We start from the raw sequence: 15,717 nt of genomic DNA on the forward strand, positions 1-15,717 counted from the left end.
GGTCATCTATCTGGAAGGCTGAGGCACATCCCCCACACCCCCACAGATTGACAGGTCATCAGGTTGGAAGGGGCCTTGGAGGTCATCTAGTCCGTCCCCTCACACACAGATTGGAAAGAGTTGGAAGGGACCTTGAGGGAGGTCACAGAGATTGCGAGTTGGAAGGGACCTAGTCCTAGTCCGTCCGTCCCCCGCACACAGATTGAAAGAGTTGGAAGGGGCCTTCCCCAGGAACAGACCGGAGCACCAGGAGGCTCCGGCTGGGCAGGTGTCCCGCCGCGGGACGACACCCATCAGCCCGGCCCTTGATACTCCCCCTCCCCTCCCCTCCTTCCCCTCCAACCAGCGTTTCTCCTCCTTGGCAACCGGAACAGGGTGGACTTCAACTCCCAGAAGTCCCCAGGCAGAGAGAGAGAGAGGCCGGGACCTAGCCGCCAAGGGCTACGGGAGCCGGCAAGGGACATTTTTGCACACATGCCCAGGCATTCTTCCCCTGGGCCGGCCGGTTTCCCTATGCCCCCCGCCCCCTGAAGGGGCAAGAGAGAAGGGGGGGGTGGCTTTCCAAGGTCGCCCGGTTCGCTTGCTGCGTATACAGACAGATAGAAGAACAAAGATTCTTTTATTGGATTATAGTAGGCATCCTCAAGGTCACTCACGGTTATGTTGAGATGCAACGAATGTCCCATTCTCTGCCCAGTTGAAACCCTTGTGTAAAAGAATAGTATTATCTTCCTATCCCCTATTTCATCCCATAGTAATAGAGGCAGAGGGTAGATGTAACTCACAGTTATGTCGAGATGCATCGAATGTCCCATTCTTTCAAGTTGAAACTGTTGTGTAAAATGATAGTAATATCTTTCTATCCCCTATTTCATCCCGTAGTAGTAGAGGCAGAAAGTAGAGGTAACTCAGTTATGTCAAGATGCATCGAATGTCCAATTCTTTACCCAGTTGAAACCATTGTGTAAAAGGATAGTATTATCTTTCTATCCCCTATTTCATCCCGTAGTAGAGATGCTACCGTGAGGCTGGGTGTTCAGGCAAGAGCGAAGAAACCTCCCACCGAGGGTCCATTCAGTGACCAATCCGGATGACAGATGTGACTGCATGACAGGAACTACATGTCCCAGGATACCCTTAACTACATCTCCCAGGGTGCATTCCCTTAAGGGGACAGCTCCCAATTCCTAACTAACTATCCCAAATCCCATGAACTCTATAACTAGGCCTGGACAGCACAGTCCTTCCGTCCTGCCTTGAGGGTTCAGGGCTGGGTTGGCTCCAGGTACAGAGGCCTCCACCAGAGGCAGCTCACAATCGGTGTGCGTGCGTGTGTGTGTAAAACACCCTCGCCCCCATCTCAGCTCATCCAGTGGACTTTCTTTCCGAAGCAACCCGCTGGATTTGTGGGGCTTCCTCACAACCTGGCATCCAGGGAAGGAGGCCCGGGGATGGAGGCAGGTGCGAGGGAGCCAACGGTGCCTGCTTTCCTCCTCCTCCTCCTCTTCTTCTCCTTCTCCTTTTTTTTCTCCTCTTCTTCTCCTTCTCCTCTTCCTCCTCCTGCTGCTCCTCCTCTTCTTCTCCTTCTCTTCCTCTTCTTTTTCTCCCTCCTCCTCCTCTTCTCCTTCTCCTCTTCCTCCCCCTGCCGCTCTTCGTCTTCTTCTCCTCCTCCTCCTCTTCTTTTCTCCTCCTCCTCTTCTCCTTCTCCTCTTCCTCCTCCTCTTCTTGTCCTCCTCCTCCTCCTCCTTCTTCTCTTCTTCTCCTCCTCTTCTCCTTCTCTTTTCTTCTTCTCCTCCTCCTCCTCTTCTCCTCCTCCTCCTCCTCTATTTTTCTCCTCTTCTCCTTCTCCCTCTCCTCCTCTTTTCCTCCTCCTCCTCCTCCGCCTCTTCTCCTTCCTTCTCCTCTCTTTTTCTCCTCTTCCTCCTCCGCCTCTTGTCCTTCTCCTCCTCTCTTTTTCTCCTCTTCTCCTTCTCCTTCTCTCCTCTTCTCTTTCTCCTCCTCTCCTCCTTCTCCTCTTCTTTTCTCCTCCTCTTCCTCCTCCTCCTCTTCTCCTTCTCCTCTCTTCTCCTCCTCCTCCTCTGCCTCTTCTCCTTCTCTTCCTCCTCCTCTCCTCTTTTTCTCTTCCTCCTCCTCCTCCTCTTCTCTCATCCTCCTCTTCTTCTTCTCCTCTGCCTCTTCTCCTCCTCCTCCTCCTCCTCCTCTCCTCTTTTTCTCCTCCTCCTCCTCCTCCTCCTCCTCCTCTTCTCCTCCTCCTCCTGCTCCTCTCGCCCTCCTCTCCTCCTGCTCCTCTCGCCCTCCTCTCCTCCTCGGGGCTCTCTACTGCTCCAGCATCTGCTCGCAGCCCCGGGCCAGCTCGGCCAGCTTGAGGCGGGCGAAGTCGACCCGCTTCAGGGCCATCTGGCAGTCCTTGCGCGCCGCGTAGCTCGAGCCCTCGTGGGGCTGCCGGGTGGCCACCTGCGCGGGGGGGGGGGAGAGAGGGGGGGAGGTCAGCCGGTCCCCATCATCGCCCCCCCCCTCCCTCCCCGCCCCTGCTCACCTGCGTCAGGTAGCGGATCTGGGCCGAGAGCTCCGCCTCCACCTTCTGCACCGAGGCCCCGAACTGCGCCGCCTGCCGGTCCAGCAGCCGCTCGCTCGGCTTCTCCTTGGACAGCTCCAGGATCACCGTGCCTGCGGGGAGGGGGAGCGGGGAGCAGGTCAGCGGGAAGGGGCGTCCCCGTGGGTCCCGGTCCCCTCCCGGCCTCCCCGCCTAGCCGGGCCCCACCTGCGCTCTGCAGCGCCGCCCCGATCTCCCGCTCCAGCTCCTCCAGCAGCCGCAGCCGCTCGTTAGCGAGGCCCACGCTGTAGGCCGCGGACCCGGTAGCCGCCATGTTGTCTGCGCCTGCGCGCTCGGGACCCGCGGCTTAAGAAAAGCACGGGACTAACGGCGCCGCCATGTTGTCTGCGCCTGCGCCCTTGGGGGCGGTGGCTTAAGAAAACCACGGGACTGCCCCGGCCGCCATGTTGTCTGCGCCTGCGCCCTTGGGACCGGCAGAAAAGCACGGGACTGCCCCCTCCGCCGTCATCATCTCTGCGGCTGCGCCCTCGGGCCCAGCGGCTGAAGTAAAGCACGGACTGCCCCCGCCGCCATCATCTCTGCGGCTGCGCCCTCGGCCCGGCGGCTTAATTAAAGCACGGGACTGCCGCCGCCATCTTTGCTGCGCCTGCGCTCTCGGCACCGGCGGCTTAAGAACACGGGAGGCTCGCCGCCATCATCTCTGCGCCTGCGCCATCGGGCGCGGCGGCTTAAGAAAAGCACGGGACTGCCGCCGCCATGTTGTCTGCGCCTGCGCCCTCGGGGGCGGCCGCTTAAGAAAAAAAAAAAAGGCAAGGGACTACAAATCCCGGCGGGCTGTGCGGGCGGCGGGAGGGGCGGGAAAAGCCATGCGGCGCGGGGACTGGCGGGAGCACGTGAGGGCGGAGCTGCAGGCGCGGGAAGGGCGCCTGCGCGGACTGCGCCGCCTGCTGGAGCGACGTGAGCGGGGACGGGGGGGGAGTTTGGCCGGACGGGTCTGCGGAACTCCCCGCCACGGGAGCCGACTTTCTTTTCCCGCTTCGCTCCGCAGACGAGGAGGGGGTCTCTCCCGCTTCCCCTCCCCCCAGAGACGCCCTCCCGTCTTCCTCGGGCAAGAGCAGCAGCAGCAGCAGGTCGCCCTCCTAGAGGAGCTTTTGCGGAGCGCCGAGGCGGAGAGCCGGCAGCAGCGCGCCAGGTAGAGGTGGGGGGAGGGGGAGCAAGCCCAGATTGCAGAGTCCCTGGGGAGGGGGAGAGAAGAGAGAGGGGGAGGGGAGGAAACCCAGATTGCAGAGTCCCCTGGGGAGGGGAGAGAAGAGAGAGGGGGAGGGGGAGGAAACCCAGACTGCAGAGTCCCCTGGGGAGGGGGAGAGAAGAGAGATGGGGAGAGAAGAGAGAGGGGAGGGGAGGAAACCCAGATTGCAGAGTCCCTGGGGAGGGGGAGAGAGAGAGAGGGGGGAGAGAAGAGAGAGGGGAGGGGGAGGAAACCCAGATTTCAGAGTCGCCTGGGGAGGGGGAGAGAAGAGAGAGGGGGAGAAGAGAGAGGGGAGGGGAGGAAACCCAGATTGCAGAGTCCCCTGGGGAGGGGAGAGAAGAGAGAGGGGAGAGAAGAGAGAGGGGAGGGGAGGAAACCCAGATTGCAGAGTCCCCTGGGGAGGGGGAGAGAAGAGAGAGGGGGGGAGAGGGGGAGGAGAAACCCAGATTTCAGAGTCCCTGGGGAGGGGGAGAGAAGAGAGATGGGGAGAGGGGAGGAGGAACCCAGATTGCAGAGTCCCCTGGGGAGGGGGAGAGAAGAGAGAGGGGGAGAGAAGAGAGAGGGGGAGTGGGAGGAAACCCAGATTGCAGAGTCCCCTGGGGAGGGGGAGAGAAGAGAGAGGGGGAGAGAAGAGAGAGGGGAGGGGAGGAAACCCAGATTGCAGAGTCCCTGGGGAGGGGGAGAGAAGAGAGAGGGGGAGAGAAGAGAGGGGGCAGAGAAGAGAGAGGGGGAGAGAAGAGAGAGGGGAGGGGAGGAAACCCAGATTGCAGAGTCTCGTGGGGAGGGGAATCCCCCACCCCTTTTTGCAGGACGCTCCCCCGAATCCCGCTGAGCCCTCTTTGCCTCTTTCCCCTCCCCAGGTTGGGCTGCTTGGCCCGGGACGTGGCGGCGCTCGAGCGGCAGCGCCAGGAGGCCGAGTCCCGCGCCTGGACGCTCGGCCGGGAGAACGAGGCGCTGCGGGCGGAGCTGAGCCAGACGAGGGCGCTGCTGCGGGAGGCCCAGGCGGGGAGGCTGGCCCTGGAGGCCCGCTGGCTGCGGGAGAAGGCGCTGGAGGCCACGCGGGTCAACCGGGCCATGGAGCAGGAGGAGAAGTGAGTAGAGGGGGAGGGCAGAGCGGGCAGACTCCCTCCCTCGGGACTCTGCAATCTGGGTTTCCTCCCCCCCCCTCTCTCTTCTCTCCCCCTCTCTCTTCTCTCCCCCTCAGGTACCGGAGGAAGGTGTCCCGTCTGCAGGAGAAGCTGGCCAGGGCGAGGGGCCAATCCGGACAGTGAGTTTGCCCTCCCCTGCCCCTCCCGGGCAGTCTCACCTCCCCTCCCCACCCCCAAACCAGGCCTTGCCCCACAAACCTGCCCCCTCTGCCCCCTAAGATGCTGCTGGGGGGAGAAACCCCGCCAGAAGCCTTTGCACAGCCTCTTGTGTGTGTGTGTGTGTGTGTGTGTTGGGAGGGGCAGGTGTGGGGAGCTGCACCTGTTGACCCTCTGCCCTCCCCCCCCCTTCCCCTTTCTGCCCACAGGCCTGATGGGGCGTCGGACGGAAGGCAGGGGCGGCGGCCTGAGCCCCTCCTCCCAGGAAGACGAGGCCAAGGTAGGCAGAGGAGCCGGGATGGGGGGTCACCTGCGCTGCTTCCTTTGGAGCTCACCTGTCTGGGGGGCGAGGAGAAGGTGAGGGGGTACCTGAAGAAAGGACTCAGGGTTTTCCTCTGCTAGGTGGCCGGAAGGGGAAGCGAGTCAGCGGAGGAGGAGCCGGACCCCAATCCGGACCCCTTACCTGGGGAGACAGGTAGGTGGCTGATGGGGTGTGTATGTGTATGTTGTGTGTGTGTGTGTGTGAGTCTCAGGGACCAGCAGGGCTTGTCTCTCTCGGACAGGTAGGCAGCTATTGGGTTGTGTGTGTTTTTGCGTGTGTGAGTCTCAGGGACCCCACGGACCCCTCCGACAGGTAGGTGGCTGATGGGATGTGTGCTTGTGTGTGTTGTGTGTGTGAGTCTCAGGGACCATCAGGGCTTGTCTCTCTCCGACAGGTAGGTGGCTGATGGGGGTGTGTTTGTGTGTGTGTGTGTGTCTCAGGGACTCCCAGGGCTTTCTCTCTCCGACAGGTAGGTGGCTGATGGGGTGTGTGTGTGTGTTGTGTGTGTGAGTCTCAGGGACCCCCAGGGCTTGTCTCCGACAGGTAGGTGGCTGATGGGTGTGTGTGTGCGTGTGTGAGTCTCAGGGACCCCCAGGGCTTGTCTCTCCAACAGGTAGGTGGCTGATGTGTGTGTGTGTGTGTGTGTGTGTGTTTCAGGGACCCCCACAACTTGTCTCTCTCCGACAGGTAGGTGGCTGATTGGGTAGTGTGTATGTGCGTGTTGTGTGTGAGTCTCAGGGACCCCACGGCTTGTCTCTCTCCAACAGGTAGGTGGCTGATGGTGTGTGTGTGTGTGTGTGTGTGTGCGTGAGTTTCAGGGACCCCCACAACTTGTCTCTCTCCGACAGGTAGGTGGCTGATTGGGAAGTGTGTATGTGTGCGTGTTGTGTGTGTGAGTCTCAGGGACCCCCACGGCTTGTCTCTCTCTCTCCATTGCAGCACCGCAGCTGCTTCTTCCCCTTGAAGCGCGGCTATCGGGCGCCGCACCCCAAAACGGCTGCGAATGCGAGTCCTCCGGATTCGTCCTCCGCTGGTTGGGGATCGAAGTGCTGGAAGGAAGATCCGGCGCGGTGATGGTGACGGTGGGAGTTTTCCGCACGGTGCTACAACCAAGTTGGGGTTTGTTCTCCCCCGCGCCCCAAACGCCGGCCTCCGCCGCCAAAACGGGGGGAATTGACGGTGCTGCGCCGAAAAGCCGCGTTGCGCATCCCCCTCCCCGTTTTATGCCCCGGAAACGAATAAAAACCACTTTGGAAGTTCACGGTTTTATTCAGTTGCTCTTCGCTCGGGGCCGACGGCTGCTCCGTCTGGGACGGGGCGGAAAGGGGGGTGGGGGGTTTGGCCAAGGGTGCCCCCCACCCCACCCCCGTCCTTCACCTGGGGCCGGAGCAGCGGCGCCAAACCCCGCTTTTTTTGGGGTGGGGAGAGGGAGCGTTTTAAAATGGCTATAAAAGAGGGGTGCAGGTTGGGGTACTTGAGGAGGGGACCATCTGACCAGTTAATGCCCAAAAAATGACTCCAGTGCGCGAGACGGGCGGAGGGGGAATTGGGGGGCTGGGGGGGTAGGAGAAAGGGGGTCCTCGTTATATACATCCAAATCCCGCTTGGAAAAGGAGGCGGCGAAAGCAGGGGAAGCCCCCCCAATTGTAGTCACGGGAAAACCCCACCGCAGCGATCGGGGAGGGGTGGGGAAGGTCCCTGGCTGGGATGCTTTTGGGGGGGGTCGTTGGGGGCGCCCCACCCAGGCCCCCCCCTCAGCAGAAGTAGTCGGCCTCCTCGTCGTCCTTCGTGCCTTTGAGGCGCAGGCGGGCGAAGTCCTCGAAGACGATGTCGTCGTCGTGCCCGTAGCTGGTGGCGGAGGTGGAAGGGGGGAGGGAAGAAAGGAACGGGAGGGGGAGAGTCAGTGTTTGAAGGGGGTGCTGACCCCCCCCCTTCCACTGCAGTTGCTGACTGGGGGTGGGAAGGGTCTCCCCCCCCAAAAAAAAACTAGACAGCCCGGCCTCCGAGTACCAGGAGGACGGGCCCTGTCTGCCGGAGGGAGGGGCGTCTTCGGAGGCCCCCCAATCTTCGGCAGGCGGGAGGGAAGGAAGCAGGGAGGGCAAAACCACACCCAAAAGTTGGGTTGGGACCCCCCTCCCGAAAAAAAGCCACCCTGGAGCCTGGAGGGCCGAGGCAGCTGCTCCGATCGCGGAAGGAGGAGGGGGGGGCGTCGGAGGAAGAAGAGCGCGAAAGCTGGCAGGGGAGCGGGGGCGTTGCTTCACACACACCCCCGACGGCTGAATTGGTGGTACAGCTCAGGCAGGGAGGGGCTCTGATCCCCCAGTGTGCCCCCCCCTCAAGAGACCCTCCCCCCCCTACCGCCGCCACACCCAACTTACTTGGACTCAAACTCGATCAGGTTGGCATCGACCGGCGCGTCCGATTCCGGCATATCTGGGGAAGGGCGAGAGAAAGCGGGGGGAGGGAGGGATGAAGCGGTTGGAGAGAAGGGAGGGGAGGGGGCAGGGGAGGGGAAGGGGGAGGGCCTCACCTGCTGGGGCCTGCGTCGGGGAGGGCTGCTCGGGCGGTTTTGGGTGCATCAAGACGAAGGGCAGCTCTACCGCCACGTCGCTGGCCGGGGAGAGGAGAAGAAGTTGGCGGTCTTGGGTCGTCCCCGGGGGTCAAGACCGGGCGACCGTCCTCCCCCACCCCACCCCGAGGTCTTACCCCGCCCGCGAAACCACCAGCTTCACTTTGACCCGGTAGGAGACCAGGATGCCCAGGACTTCCTTGTTGATGCCCTCCGTCACGCTGCCGGAGAGAGAGAGAGACGTGGGTCCCGAGGTCTTGAGGACTCCGAGCCTCATGGGGCTCCGGGCTGCCGCCTCCTCCCCTCCCCTCTCCGGGGCCCAAGACGGCTCACATGGTGGAGGAAGCCAGGTTGGTGTCCTCGTGTTTCAGCTTCCCGTCCAGCGCCAGGCCTCGCTTTTCCCGGTTGTTGGTCAGCAGCGGGGTGAGGGTGTAAACCTTGCAGAAGGTGGAGCTCGGGGCCACCTGGTCTCTGGCAGGGGGACAGGTGAGGCGGGTCACACACAAACACACACACAGAGGCATCCCTAGAGCTTCCTGGACAGAGGTGGGAAAATATAGGTCTCTTCCCACCCACCCCCGAGGTCGAAGAGGAAGGAGAAGACGAAAGGGAATATTATGAATAATAATATCTTATGACCCCAGACTCGAAATTCTAGGCCTAGAAAAACTACAACTACTCCACCTAAGGATAGTAAGTAAAATGAAGCCCTCAAGGCCATGAGACCGAGAGGAGGGTCCTGCCTTACTCCCGCAGCACCCTGGAACCCACATTACGTATCGGATATTAACACCGTGGAGAAAGTCCAGAAATATTTTGCGAGAAGAGTTCTCCACTCCTCTACTCGGTGTAGAAGACCTTATGCCACCACCAGACTTGAAATTCTAGACCTAGAAAACTTACAACTACGCCGCCTTCGGTCTGATCTAAGTATAGTATGTAAAATCATACATTGCAATGTCCTTCCTGTCAATGAAAACTTCAGCTTCAACCATAACAATGCAAAAGCATGCAATAGATACAAAGTCAAACTCAAACTCAAACCACACCAAATTTGATGGCAGGAAATACGACTTCAGCAATAACAGAGCGGTCAATGTCTGGAATCCTCTACCTGACTCTGGGGTTTCTTCCCCAAACCCCAAAAACTTTAACCTCAGACTGTCTACGATTGGCCTCACCCCTTTCCTAAGAGGTCTGTAGGGGGCGTGCATAAGCGCACCAATCGGGCCCATCGTCCCCGTCCTATTGTTTCTTTGACATTTTTCTGACATGTATCCATGTATTCATAAATATGTTTTTACTTATACTTGTTATCTTACAATCGCTTGACAAGAAAAAATGGATGGATGGATAGATGATAGATAATCAATAGATGATCAATTGATAGATGATCAAGAGATGATTGATCGATGATTGATGATAGATGCATAGATAGATGTATAGATAGATAGATGTATAGATAGATAGATGCATAGATAGATGGATGGATGGATGGATAGATGCATAGATGGATGGATGGATGGATAGATAGATGCATAGATGGATGTATAGATAGATAGATGTATAGATAGATAGATGCATAGATAGATAGATGCATAGAGATGCATAGATAGATGTATAGATAGATGGATGGATGGATAGATAGATAGATAGATACATAGATAGATAGAGATGCATAGATAGATGTATAGATAGATGCATAGATAGATGCATAGATAGATAGATGATAGATAGATAGATGCATAGATAGATGTATAGATAGATGCATAGATAGATGCATAGATAGATAGATGTATAGATAGATGCATAGATAGATGGATGGATGGATGGATGGATGGATGGATGGATGGATGGATGGATGGATGGATGGATAGATAGATAGATAGATAGATAGATAGATGCATAGATAGATGTATAGATGTATAGATAGATAGATAGATGCATAGATAGATAGATGATAGAGATGCATAGATAGATGTATGGATGTATGGATGGATGGATAGATAGATAGATAGATAGAGATGCATAGATAGATAGATGTATAGATAGATGCATAGATGGATAGATAGATGATAGAGCGGTCAATGTCTGAAATCCTCTACCTGACTCCGGGGTTTCTTCCCCAAACCCCAAAAACTTTAACCTGAGACTGTCTACTATGGACCTCACCCCTTTCCTAAGAGGTCTGTAGGGGGCCTGCATAAGCGCACCAATCGGGCCTATCGTCCCCGTCCTATTGTTTCTTTGACATTTTTTCTGACATGTATCCATGTATTCATAAATATGTTTATACCGTCCCTGTCCTGCTGTTTATTTTTTATTTTTCTTATACGTATGCATGTATTCGTAACTATGTATATACTTGTATTATCTTGTAAGCGATTGACAAATAAATATGTAACAAAACATTTAATAAAAATAAATAACCTCAGACTGTCTACTATGGACCTCACCCCTTTCCTAGGAGGTCCGTAGGGCGCGTGCATAAGCGCACTAATCGGGCCTATCGTCCCTGTCCTATTTTTTCTTTTCTTTTTCTTATATGTATCCATGTATTCATAACTACGTTTATACTTATACCGTCCCTGTCCTATTGTTTCTTTATTTTTCTTATATATATTTCTTCAATATATTTCATGTATTCATAACTATGTTTTTACTTATACCGTCCCTGTCCTATTGTTTCTTTTATTTTTCTTATACGTATCCTCTATGTATCTTATATATATTTCTTCAATGTATTTCATGTATTCATAACTATGTTTTTACTTATACCCTCCCTGTCCTATTGTTTCTTTTATTTTTCTATGTTTCTATGTATTTTTCTGAAAACCATATTTTTACTTATACCCGTTATCTTAGAATCACTTGCCAAAACTGAAATAAATAAATAAACATCTGCGCGCTGTGGAGGGTGGGGTACTCACTCTTGCTCTATCTGGGCCACTGGGCACTTGTACTGGGCGGTGCTGAAGAGGCAGATGTCCGCGTACTGCCGCACTGCCAGAAAGGAAGGCAGGTCAGTCGGGGAGACCCTCCCCTGCCCCCCCCCGCCGCTTAACCCAGGGAAGGGCCGAGGAATCACCCCCCACGCTCCCCAACAAGGCGCTGTGGGGGGGAGGGCAGCACGTGGCCTGCAGGATCCTCGGCTTCCTTGAGGCGACCCCCCCACCCCTCCCCCGCTGAGCAACCCTTCCTCCCCCTCCCGCCCCCAAAGTCAGGGCTCCACCCAGCAGGGCCGCCGTTCCCCTTACCGGCCACTTTCACTTTCTTGACGCTTTTACTGGAGTTGTTGGTCACGTGAACGTTGACGCTGATCGGCTCGCCATGATAATAGAGCTGAGTTGGGAAGGAAAACAAGATGGCGGTGTCGGACACCCCTCCCCGGCCCGGACAAGCAGCCCTCGGGCGGAGTTTGCTGGGGTGGGGAGGACAAGGGACCGCGGCAGCTCACGGCGGGCAATTCCTCACGGCGGGCTGTCCGGTTCCCCGTCCAAACCTTTATTCCCCGCCCCCTGGATTGATTTCTCGTCCATGGCATTCGTTTTCGGAGAGGCTCGTTCCGAGCAGCGCAGAGGCCGCCGATGCCAAGCGCGGAAACTCGATCGCACCCCTTGGGAAATTGGCCACGAGCGGCCGAAAGCCCGCGTCGGTTTCTTGCGGCGCTTCCTTTTCCGACTTCCCCGCCTCCCGGGTTCTGCCAAGGCCCATCTCACCTCCTTGTCGAGCGAAGCCTCCAGGTGCAAGGAGCGGTCGGACATCAGGAAATGGCGGCTGTTCTCCGCCATGGGCTGCGGGCCGGGCTTCTCGGGCGTACTGGACCTTCCGGATCACCAGGCGGACCGAGTTCCTGGGGGAGGGAGGAGGCCGATGCCAGGCAGGGGGTGGCAGCGTTGGTTTAAAACCGCCCTGCCGGCTCGGAGGGGGAAACAGGGGGGCTGGCTGCTCACCCACCTTTTGTGAATCTTCTCCTCTAGATTTTTGGCGCAAAAGGCCGAATCTCAAAATCCACGCCGCAAGCCTGCCAGGAAAGCGCCGGTCTCAGGGATGGGCCAGTCTGATCACTTTGGAGGGGGAAAGGGGGCTTCCTTCCTCCCACCTGAACCCCCCGCCCTCCCTCCGTTGCCACCCTCCCCCCGCCCCGAAACCCACCTTTCCCGTGTCCTCGGGGCCCGGCTGCAGCGTCACCGAACACGGCAGGTTCTGGGGGATCTGTGGAGGAGAGGCGGGGAGTTGGAGGGTCTTCGCTCCGCCTGGGACAAAAGAGCAGCTCCCCCCCCCTCAGGAGGTGGGGCGGAAGGGCCTGCGGGGAGGGGGGTCGGCCAGCTTACCATGAAACTAAAGGGGTGGGCGTTGGCCCCGAGTTTGCGCAGGAGCCGCTCCTGCAGGCGGGTGAGGGGCTCCGGGGTGCCCTCCAGAGGGGGGAAGGCCTGCCAGGAGGCCAGGAAGAGGTCCTTGCGGAAGGAGAGGCCCAGGACGTCCAGATCCTCGCGGCCATAGCGGAAGGCACAGGTCAGCGTCACGAAAACTGGCCCGGAAAGGAGGCTGCGTTAAGAGGGCGGGAGAGCAAAGGCCCTGCTCCCCGGAGGCCAGCGGGCTCGTGGCCCGTCTGAAGTCCAGAGTGAGGAAGACTACAGGGGCCCGTTGAGCTCGGAGACTCAAAGGGCAGCCGGGGACAGTTCCGTGTCCCGGACGGCGGCGCCAGGTCCCCTTTCTTCTCCCCCCTCCCCATTTTAATTCTGCCTCCTTGTCCAGCGTCCGTTCCCTGAGGCCGGCCGTGGGCCGAGCTGCTTCCCACAAGGGCCAAAGGCTTGTCTTGGACGGACGGACGGAAGGAAAGCTGTGGAGGCCAGGCTGGCAGCCTCCCCTTCCTTGCCTCTTCCAGGCAAAGCGCAGCCACCCCTCCCGCACCGGGGGAGGATCCGAGTGGGCGCCGGACTCACCTTTCCGGTCCTTGAGATATTCTGGGTCAACCAGAACGACGCCGTCTGACACGGAGAAAGGAGGAAAAGGAAGGTGGGGGTGTCAAGAGACAAGGAGCACAGAACAGACTCTTCGCTCCACCACCTCTCCTCATGGGCCTCACCCCCGGGTGACCCGCCGGGCCCAGCCTTTCTCCCTCCCCAGAAATGGCAGCCCCCTCCCCACCCCCCACTGACAGTTTCAGCGTAACCATTTCTGGGCCGAACCCTTAGACCAAATTCTGCGTCTCCACCCCTCCACACACGCCCTTCCGGGACCTCCCAGGCCGATGCATCAACAACAACACCTGAACGCAGCACCCTCCTCGGGGGAACACAACCGAGATGGCGGCCCCTCTCTCTGTCCCCAGCTGCCCTCCTGTTTTTTTTGGCAAAGGAAACCCCCCGGGCCCTTCCTTCCGTGCCTCGCTCTCGCTTACCAACGGGGTCAACTCTGTCCAGGTGATCCACAAAGTCCCTCTTCCCCAGGTAAACAGTGAGCTGGAGGAGACAAAAGGGGAGAGGATGGTGACCGTCTCCTGAGGGACCCCTCCCCTCCCACGGCCCAGGGGGGCGGCGCTGCTCGGCCCATCGGGGCTGCACGCGGGGATTTGCAGCTACCTCTCCTCTGGCTCCTAAGCTCCACCTGTGTCCAACACCTGCGCCTGCCCAGATGCTTCCGATACACCTGACCCAGCGCCGGGGACTCCATCCTGTTCCCCTCCCCTCCAGCCACCAGGCCACTCCCCTCCCCATCCCGCTGAGGTTTGCCCGCACCTGCGGCTTCGCCTCTCCGGGGACGGCAGCGGCAGGAGCCACCCACCCACTTGGGCCCAGGAGCCTCGCGGGGAAGATTCTGCGTGTCAACAAGCCTCCAGCAGCCCCGCAGCTGCCACCCAGCTGCCACCCTTCTCTGCTCTGCCCAAGGGCCCCCTCCTCAGGGGCCTGCCCCCACCCCTTGCAGCACAGCCCTGGGGTAAAAGATCCCCCCCACCCCGTAGAGGGCCCCCACCCCCACCCTGCTTGCTCCGCTTTCTTCCTGTCCCTTGCAGGGGGCCCCCAGCCAGCAGCTCTCAGGCAGGCAGGGAGGAAGGAAGCTGGCCAGGCGGGGAGGAAGAGGACAGGAAACCACCACCACGGAGGAGGAGGGGGAGGAGGAGGGGGAGATGGAGGGGGAGGCTCAACTAGGGGCCCTCAGGAGCTCCTTCAGGAGTCGGGGAGCCAGGGACCGGGGTTGGGGGGGAGAGCAGTGTAGACCCCCCCCAGACCCTTTCGGTCCACCTGGCACCCCCTACAAAGGTGAAATCGGGGAAGGGGGGGGTCCTTCGCTCTGCCTGGGCCCCTCCCAAGGTGAAATTAGGGAGGGGGGTTTCGTTCGCTCCACCTGCCCCTCTGTCCCAAGGCGACATTGGGGAGAGGGGGGATTTCCTCCACTCCGCCTGCTCTCCCCCTCCAAGGCTGAAATTGGGGAGAGGGGGTTTCCTCCACTCCGCCTGCCCCCTCCAAAGCTGAAATTGCGGAGGGGGTTCCTTCACTCCGCCTGGCCCACCCCTCCCGCGAGGCGAAATTGGGGAGGGCGGGGGAGGGTTGCAAAGCAGCTGGCGCGGGACCTCCCGCTCCCTTCTTTCCTTCCTCCCTTCCTCCAAACCGGAGCCGGAGCCACTTACTTTGCAGTTGGGGCTGGACTTTTTGAAAACTCTGCGGCAGGAAAAAAAGGAAGGAAAAAAAAAAAGAGGATGTAGGCAGGCAGAAGTAGAAACCTTCCCCCCACCCCACAACACACAAACAACCCCCTCCCCATATACAGGCACGTCGCCCCGATGCCCGGAGCCCCCCCCTCCATCCTCCACCCCCCCAAGCACAGCCGCCCCACCGGGAGGGGACGGGGACGGGGGGTGCCAGGCAGCAGGTGCGACGCCCGCGGAGCAGGAGAGCCGGCCCGGGGGCGGCGGGAGGGCAGGGGGGGATCCCGTCCCGTCCCCGTCCACCCCGCCGCCGCCGCCCTCGTCTGCAAGCCTCCGGGTCTCCGGGCATCCGGCGGGCATGATCCGGACCGGACCGGGCAGAGGCGAGGCGAGGCGAGGCGTCGCACTGCTTGGGGCCGGGCCCGTTTCGAGGCTGCTCAGCCCACCTGGTGCCCGCTTTCTCCCCCATGCCGGCGCCGGGGCTTCGGCTCAAGGTGCCGCGGCTGCTACTGGCGGGGCCGCTCTGGAAGCGCGGCGGGGCGGGAGGGCGGCGCGGACCAGAAGGAAGCCATGCCCGGGCCGGGCAGCGTCACGTGGACGGCCAAGCAGCCAATGGCGGGCCAGGCCCCGCCCACGCCGCTCTCTCCCCCATCATTTCCCCCGCGGTCCTCGGCCTCCTCCTTCGCCGCCTCTCTCAGCTCTCCCGGGAACACGGCGGGGAGGGGAGCGTCCCCGAAGTGGGGACGGGGGAGGAGGGAGGGCTCCGGGCGGGGCGGAGGCCTCTCCTCGCTGGGCGGGCCGGGCGGAATTCGGGGCCCTCTTCCCGGCATGCCCCGCGCGCTGCAAGGCGGCCTCCGGCCGGCGCGCAGGCGCAGTCGGCCCACCGGAGGGGGCTGGGGACACACGCGATGGAGGCGGCGGAGTTCGGGCCCTTCTTCCCGGCATGCCCCGCGCTGTGCAAGGCGGCCCTGTCCAGCCGGCGCGCAGGCGCATTCGGGCTCGGGGGGGGAACCCGCGATGGAGGCGGCGGCGGGCCCTTCTTCCGGCAGCGCGTAAAGGCGTCCCCCTCC

General features: G+C 59.9%; 3 protein-coding genes across 4 annotated transcripts; 1 reads left to right on the forward strand and 2 right to left on the reverse strand.

The window, feature by feature from the left end:
- Positions 1-602: 602 nt before the first annotated feature.
- MED11 (mediator complex subunit 11) lies at positions 603-2,943 on the reverse strand. The gene is made up of 3 exons (XM_026725877.2): positions 2,762-2,943; positions 2,537-2,667; positions 603-2,454 (listed from the first exon to the last, which is right to left on the reverse strand). Exons 1-3 carry the CDS (start codon positions 2,865-2,867, stop codon positions 2,317-2,319), a joined length of 375 nt encoding a protein of 124 aa, XP_026581662.1. The 5' UTR covers positions 2,868-2,943; the 3' UTR covers positions 603-2,316.
- A 462-nt stretch (positions 2,944-3,405) lies between these two features.
- On the forward strand, positions 3,406-6,690 carry LOC148123695 (uncharacterized). 2 transcript variants are annotated; one of them, XM_087919050.1, is made up of 6 exons: positions 3,406-3,746; positions 4,664-4,894; positions 5,008-5,070; positions 5,317-5,387; positions 5,510-5,582; positions 6,369-6,690. In XM_087919050.1, the coding sequence occupies exons 1-6, from the start codon at positions 3,421-3,423 to the stop codon at positions 6,391-6,393; spliced, it is 789 nt and encodes a 262-aa protein (XP_087775176.1). In that variant the 5' UTR covers positions 3,406-3,420; the 3' UTR covers positions 6,394-6,690. The 2 variants fall into 2 exon arrangements, with proteins under 2 accessions (XP_087775176.1, XP_087775175.1); XM_087919049.1 differs by lacking the exon at positions 5,317-5,387.
- On the reverse strand, positions 6,679-15,495 carry ARRB2 (arrestin beta 2). The gene is made up of 15 exons (XM_087919055.1): positions 15,094-15,495; positions 14,630-14,660; positions 13,403-13,463; positions 12,945-12,989; positions 12,333-12,529; positions 12,154-12,213; positions 11,956-12,022; positions 11,718-11,851; positions 11,256-11,340; positions 10,929-11,001; positions 8,332-8,469; positions 8,136-8,219; positions 7,960-8,039; positions 7,808-7,862; positions 6,679-7,277 (listed from the first exon to the last, which is right to left on the reverse strand). The coding sequence occupies exons 8-15, from the start codon at positions 11,787-11,789 to the stop codon at positions 7,184-7,186; spliced, it is 681 nt and encodes a 226-aa protein (XP_087775181.1). The 5' UTR covers positions 11,790-11,851; positions 11,956-12,022; positions 12,154-12,213; positions 12,333-12,529; positions 12,945-12,989; positions 13,403-13,463; positions 14,630-14,660; positions 15,094-15,495; the 3' UTR covers positions 6,679-7,183.
- Positions 15,496-15,717: the final 222 nt, after the last annotated feature.

Source organism: Pseudonaja textilis, unplaced genomic scaffold (genome assembly GCF_049901715.1).
Source record: "Pseudonaja textilis isolate UNSWEBS1 unplaced genomic scaffold, rPseTex1.2 PTEXSCF23, whole genome shotgun sequence".
Lineage (NCBI taxonomy): Eukaryota > Metazoa > Chordata > Lepidosauria > Squamata > Elapidae > Pseudonaja > Pseudonaja textilis.

Bases quoted from the DNA above. Each gene is read 5' to 3' on its own strand.
- MED11 (XM_026725877.2), bottom strand. From the start codon at position 2,867: ATGGCGGCTACCGGGTCCGCGGCCTACAGCGTGGGCCTCGCTAACGAG. The intron at 2,668-2,761 runs GTGGGGCCCGGC...CCCTCCCCGCAG, and splicing joins GGCGGCGCTGCAGAGCGCAG to GCACGGTGATCCTGGAGCTG. The intron at 2,455-2,536 runs GTGAGCAGGGGC...CCCCCCGCGCAG, and splicing joins AGATCCGCTACCTGACGCAG to GTGGCCACCCGGCAGCCCCA.
- LOC148123695 (XM_087919049.1), top strand. From the start codon at position 3,421: ATGCGGCGCGGGGACTGGCGGGAGCACGTGAGGGCGGAGCTGCAGGCG. The intron at 3,747-4,663 runs GTAGAGGTGGGG...TCCCCTCCCCAG, and splicing joins AGCCGGCAGCAGCGCGCCAG to GTTGGGCTGCTTGGCCCGGG. The intron at 5,071-5,509 runs GTGAGTTTGCCC...TTCCTCTGCTAG, and splicing joins GCGAGGGGCCAATCCGGACA to GTGGCCGGAAGGGGAAGCGA.
- ARRB2 (XM_087919055.1), bottom strand. From the start codon at position 11,789: ATGGCGGAGAACAGCCGCCATTTCCTGATGTCCGACCGCTCCTTGCAC. The intron at 11,002-11,255 runs GTAAGGGGAACG...CCTTTCTGGCAG, and splicing joins CAAGAAAGTGAAAGTGGCCG to TGCGGCAGTACGCGGACATC. The intron at 8,220-8,331 runs GTGAGCCGTCTT...TCTCTCCGGCAG, and splicing joins AACCTGGCTTCCTCCACCAT to CGTGACGGAGGGCATCAACA.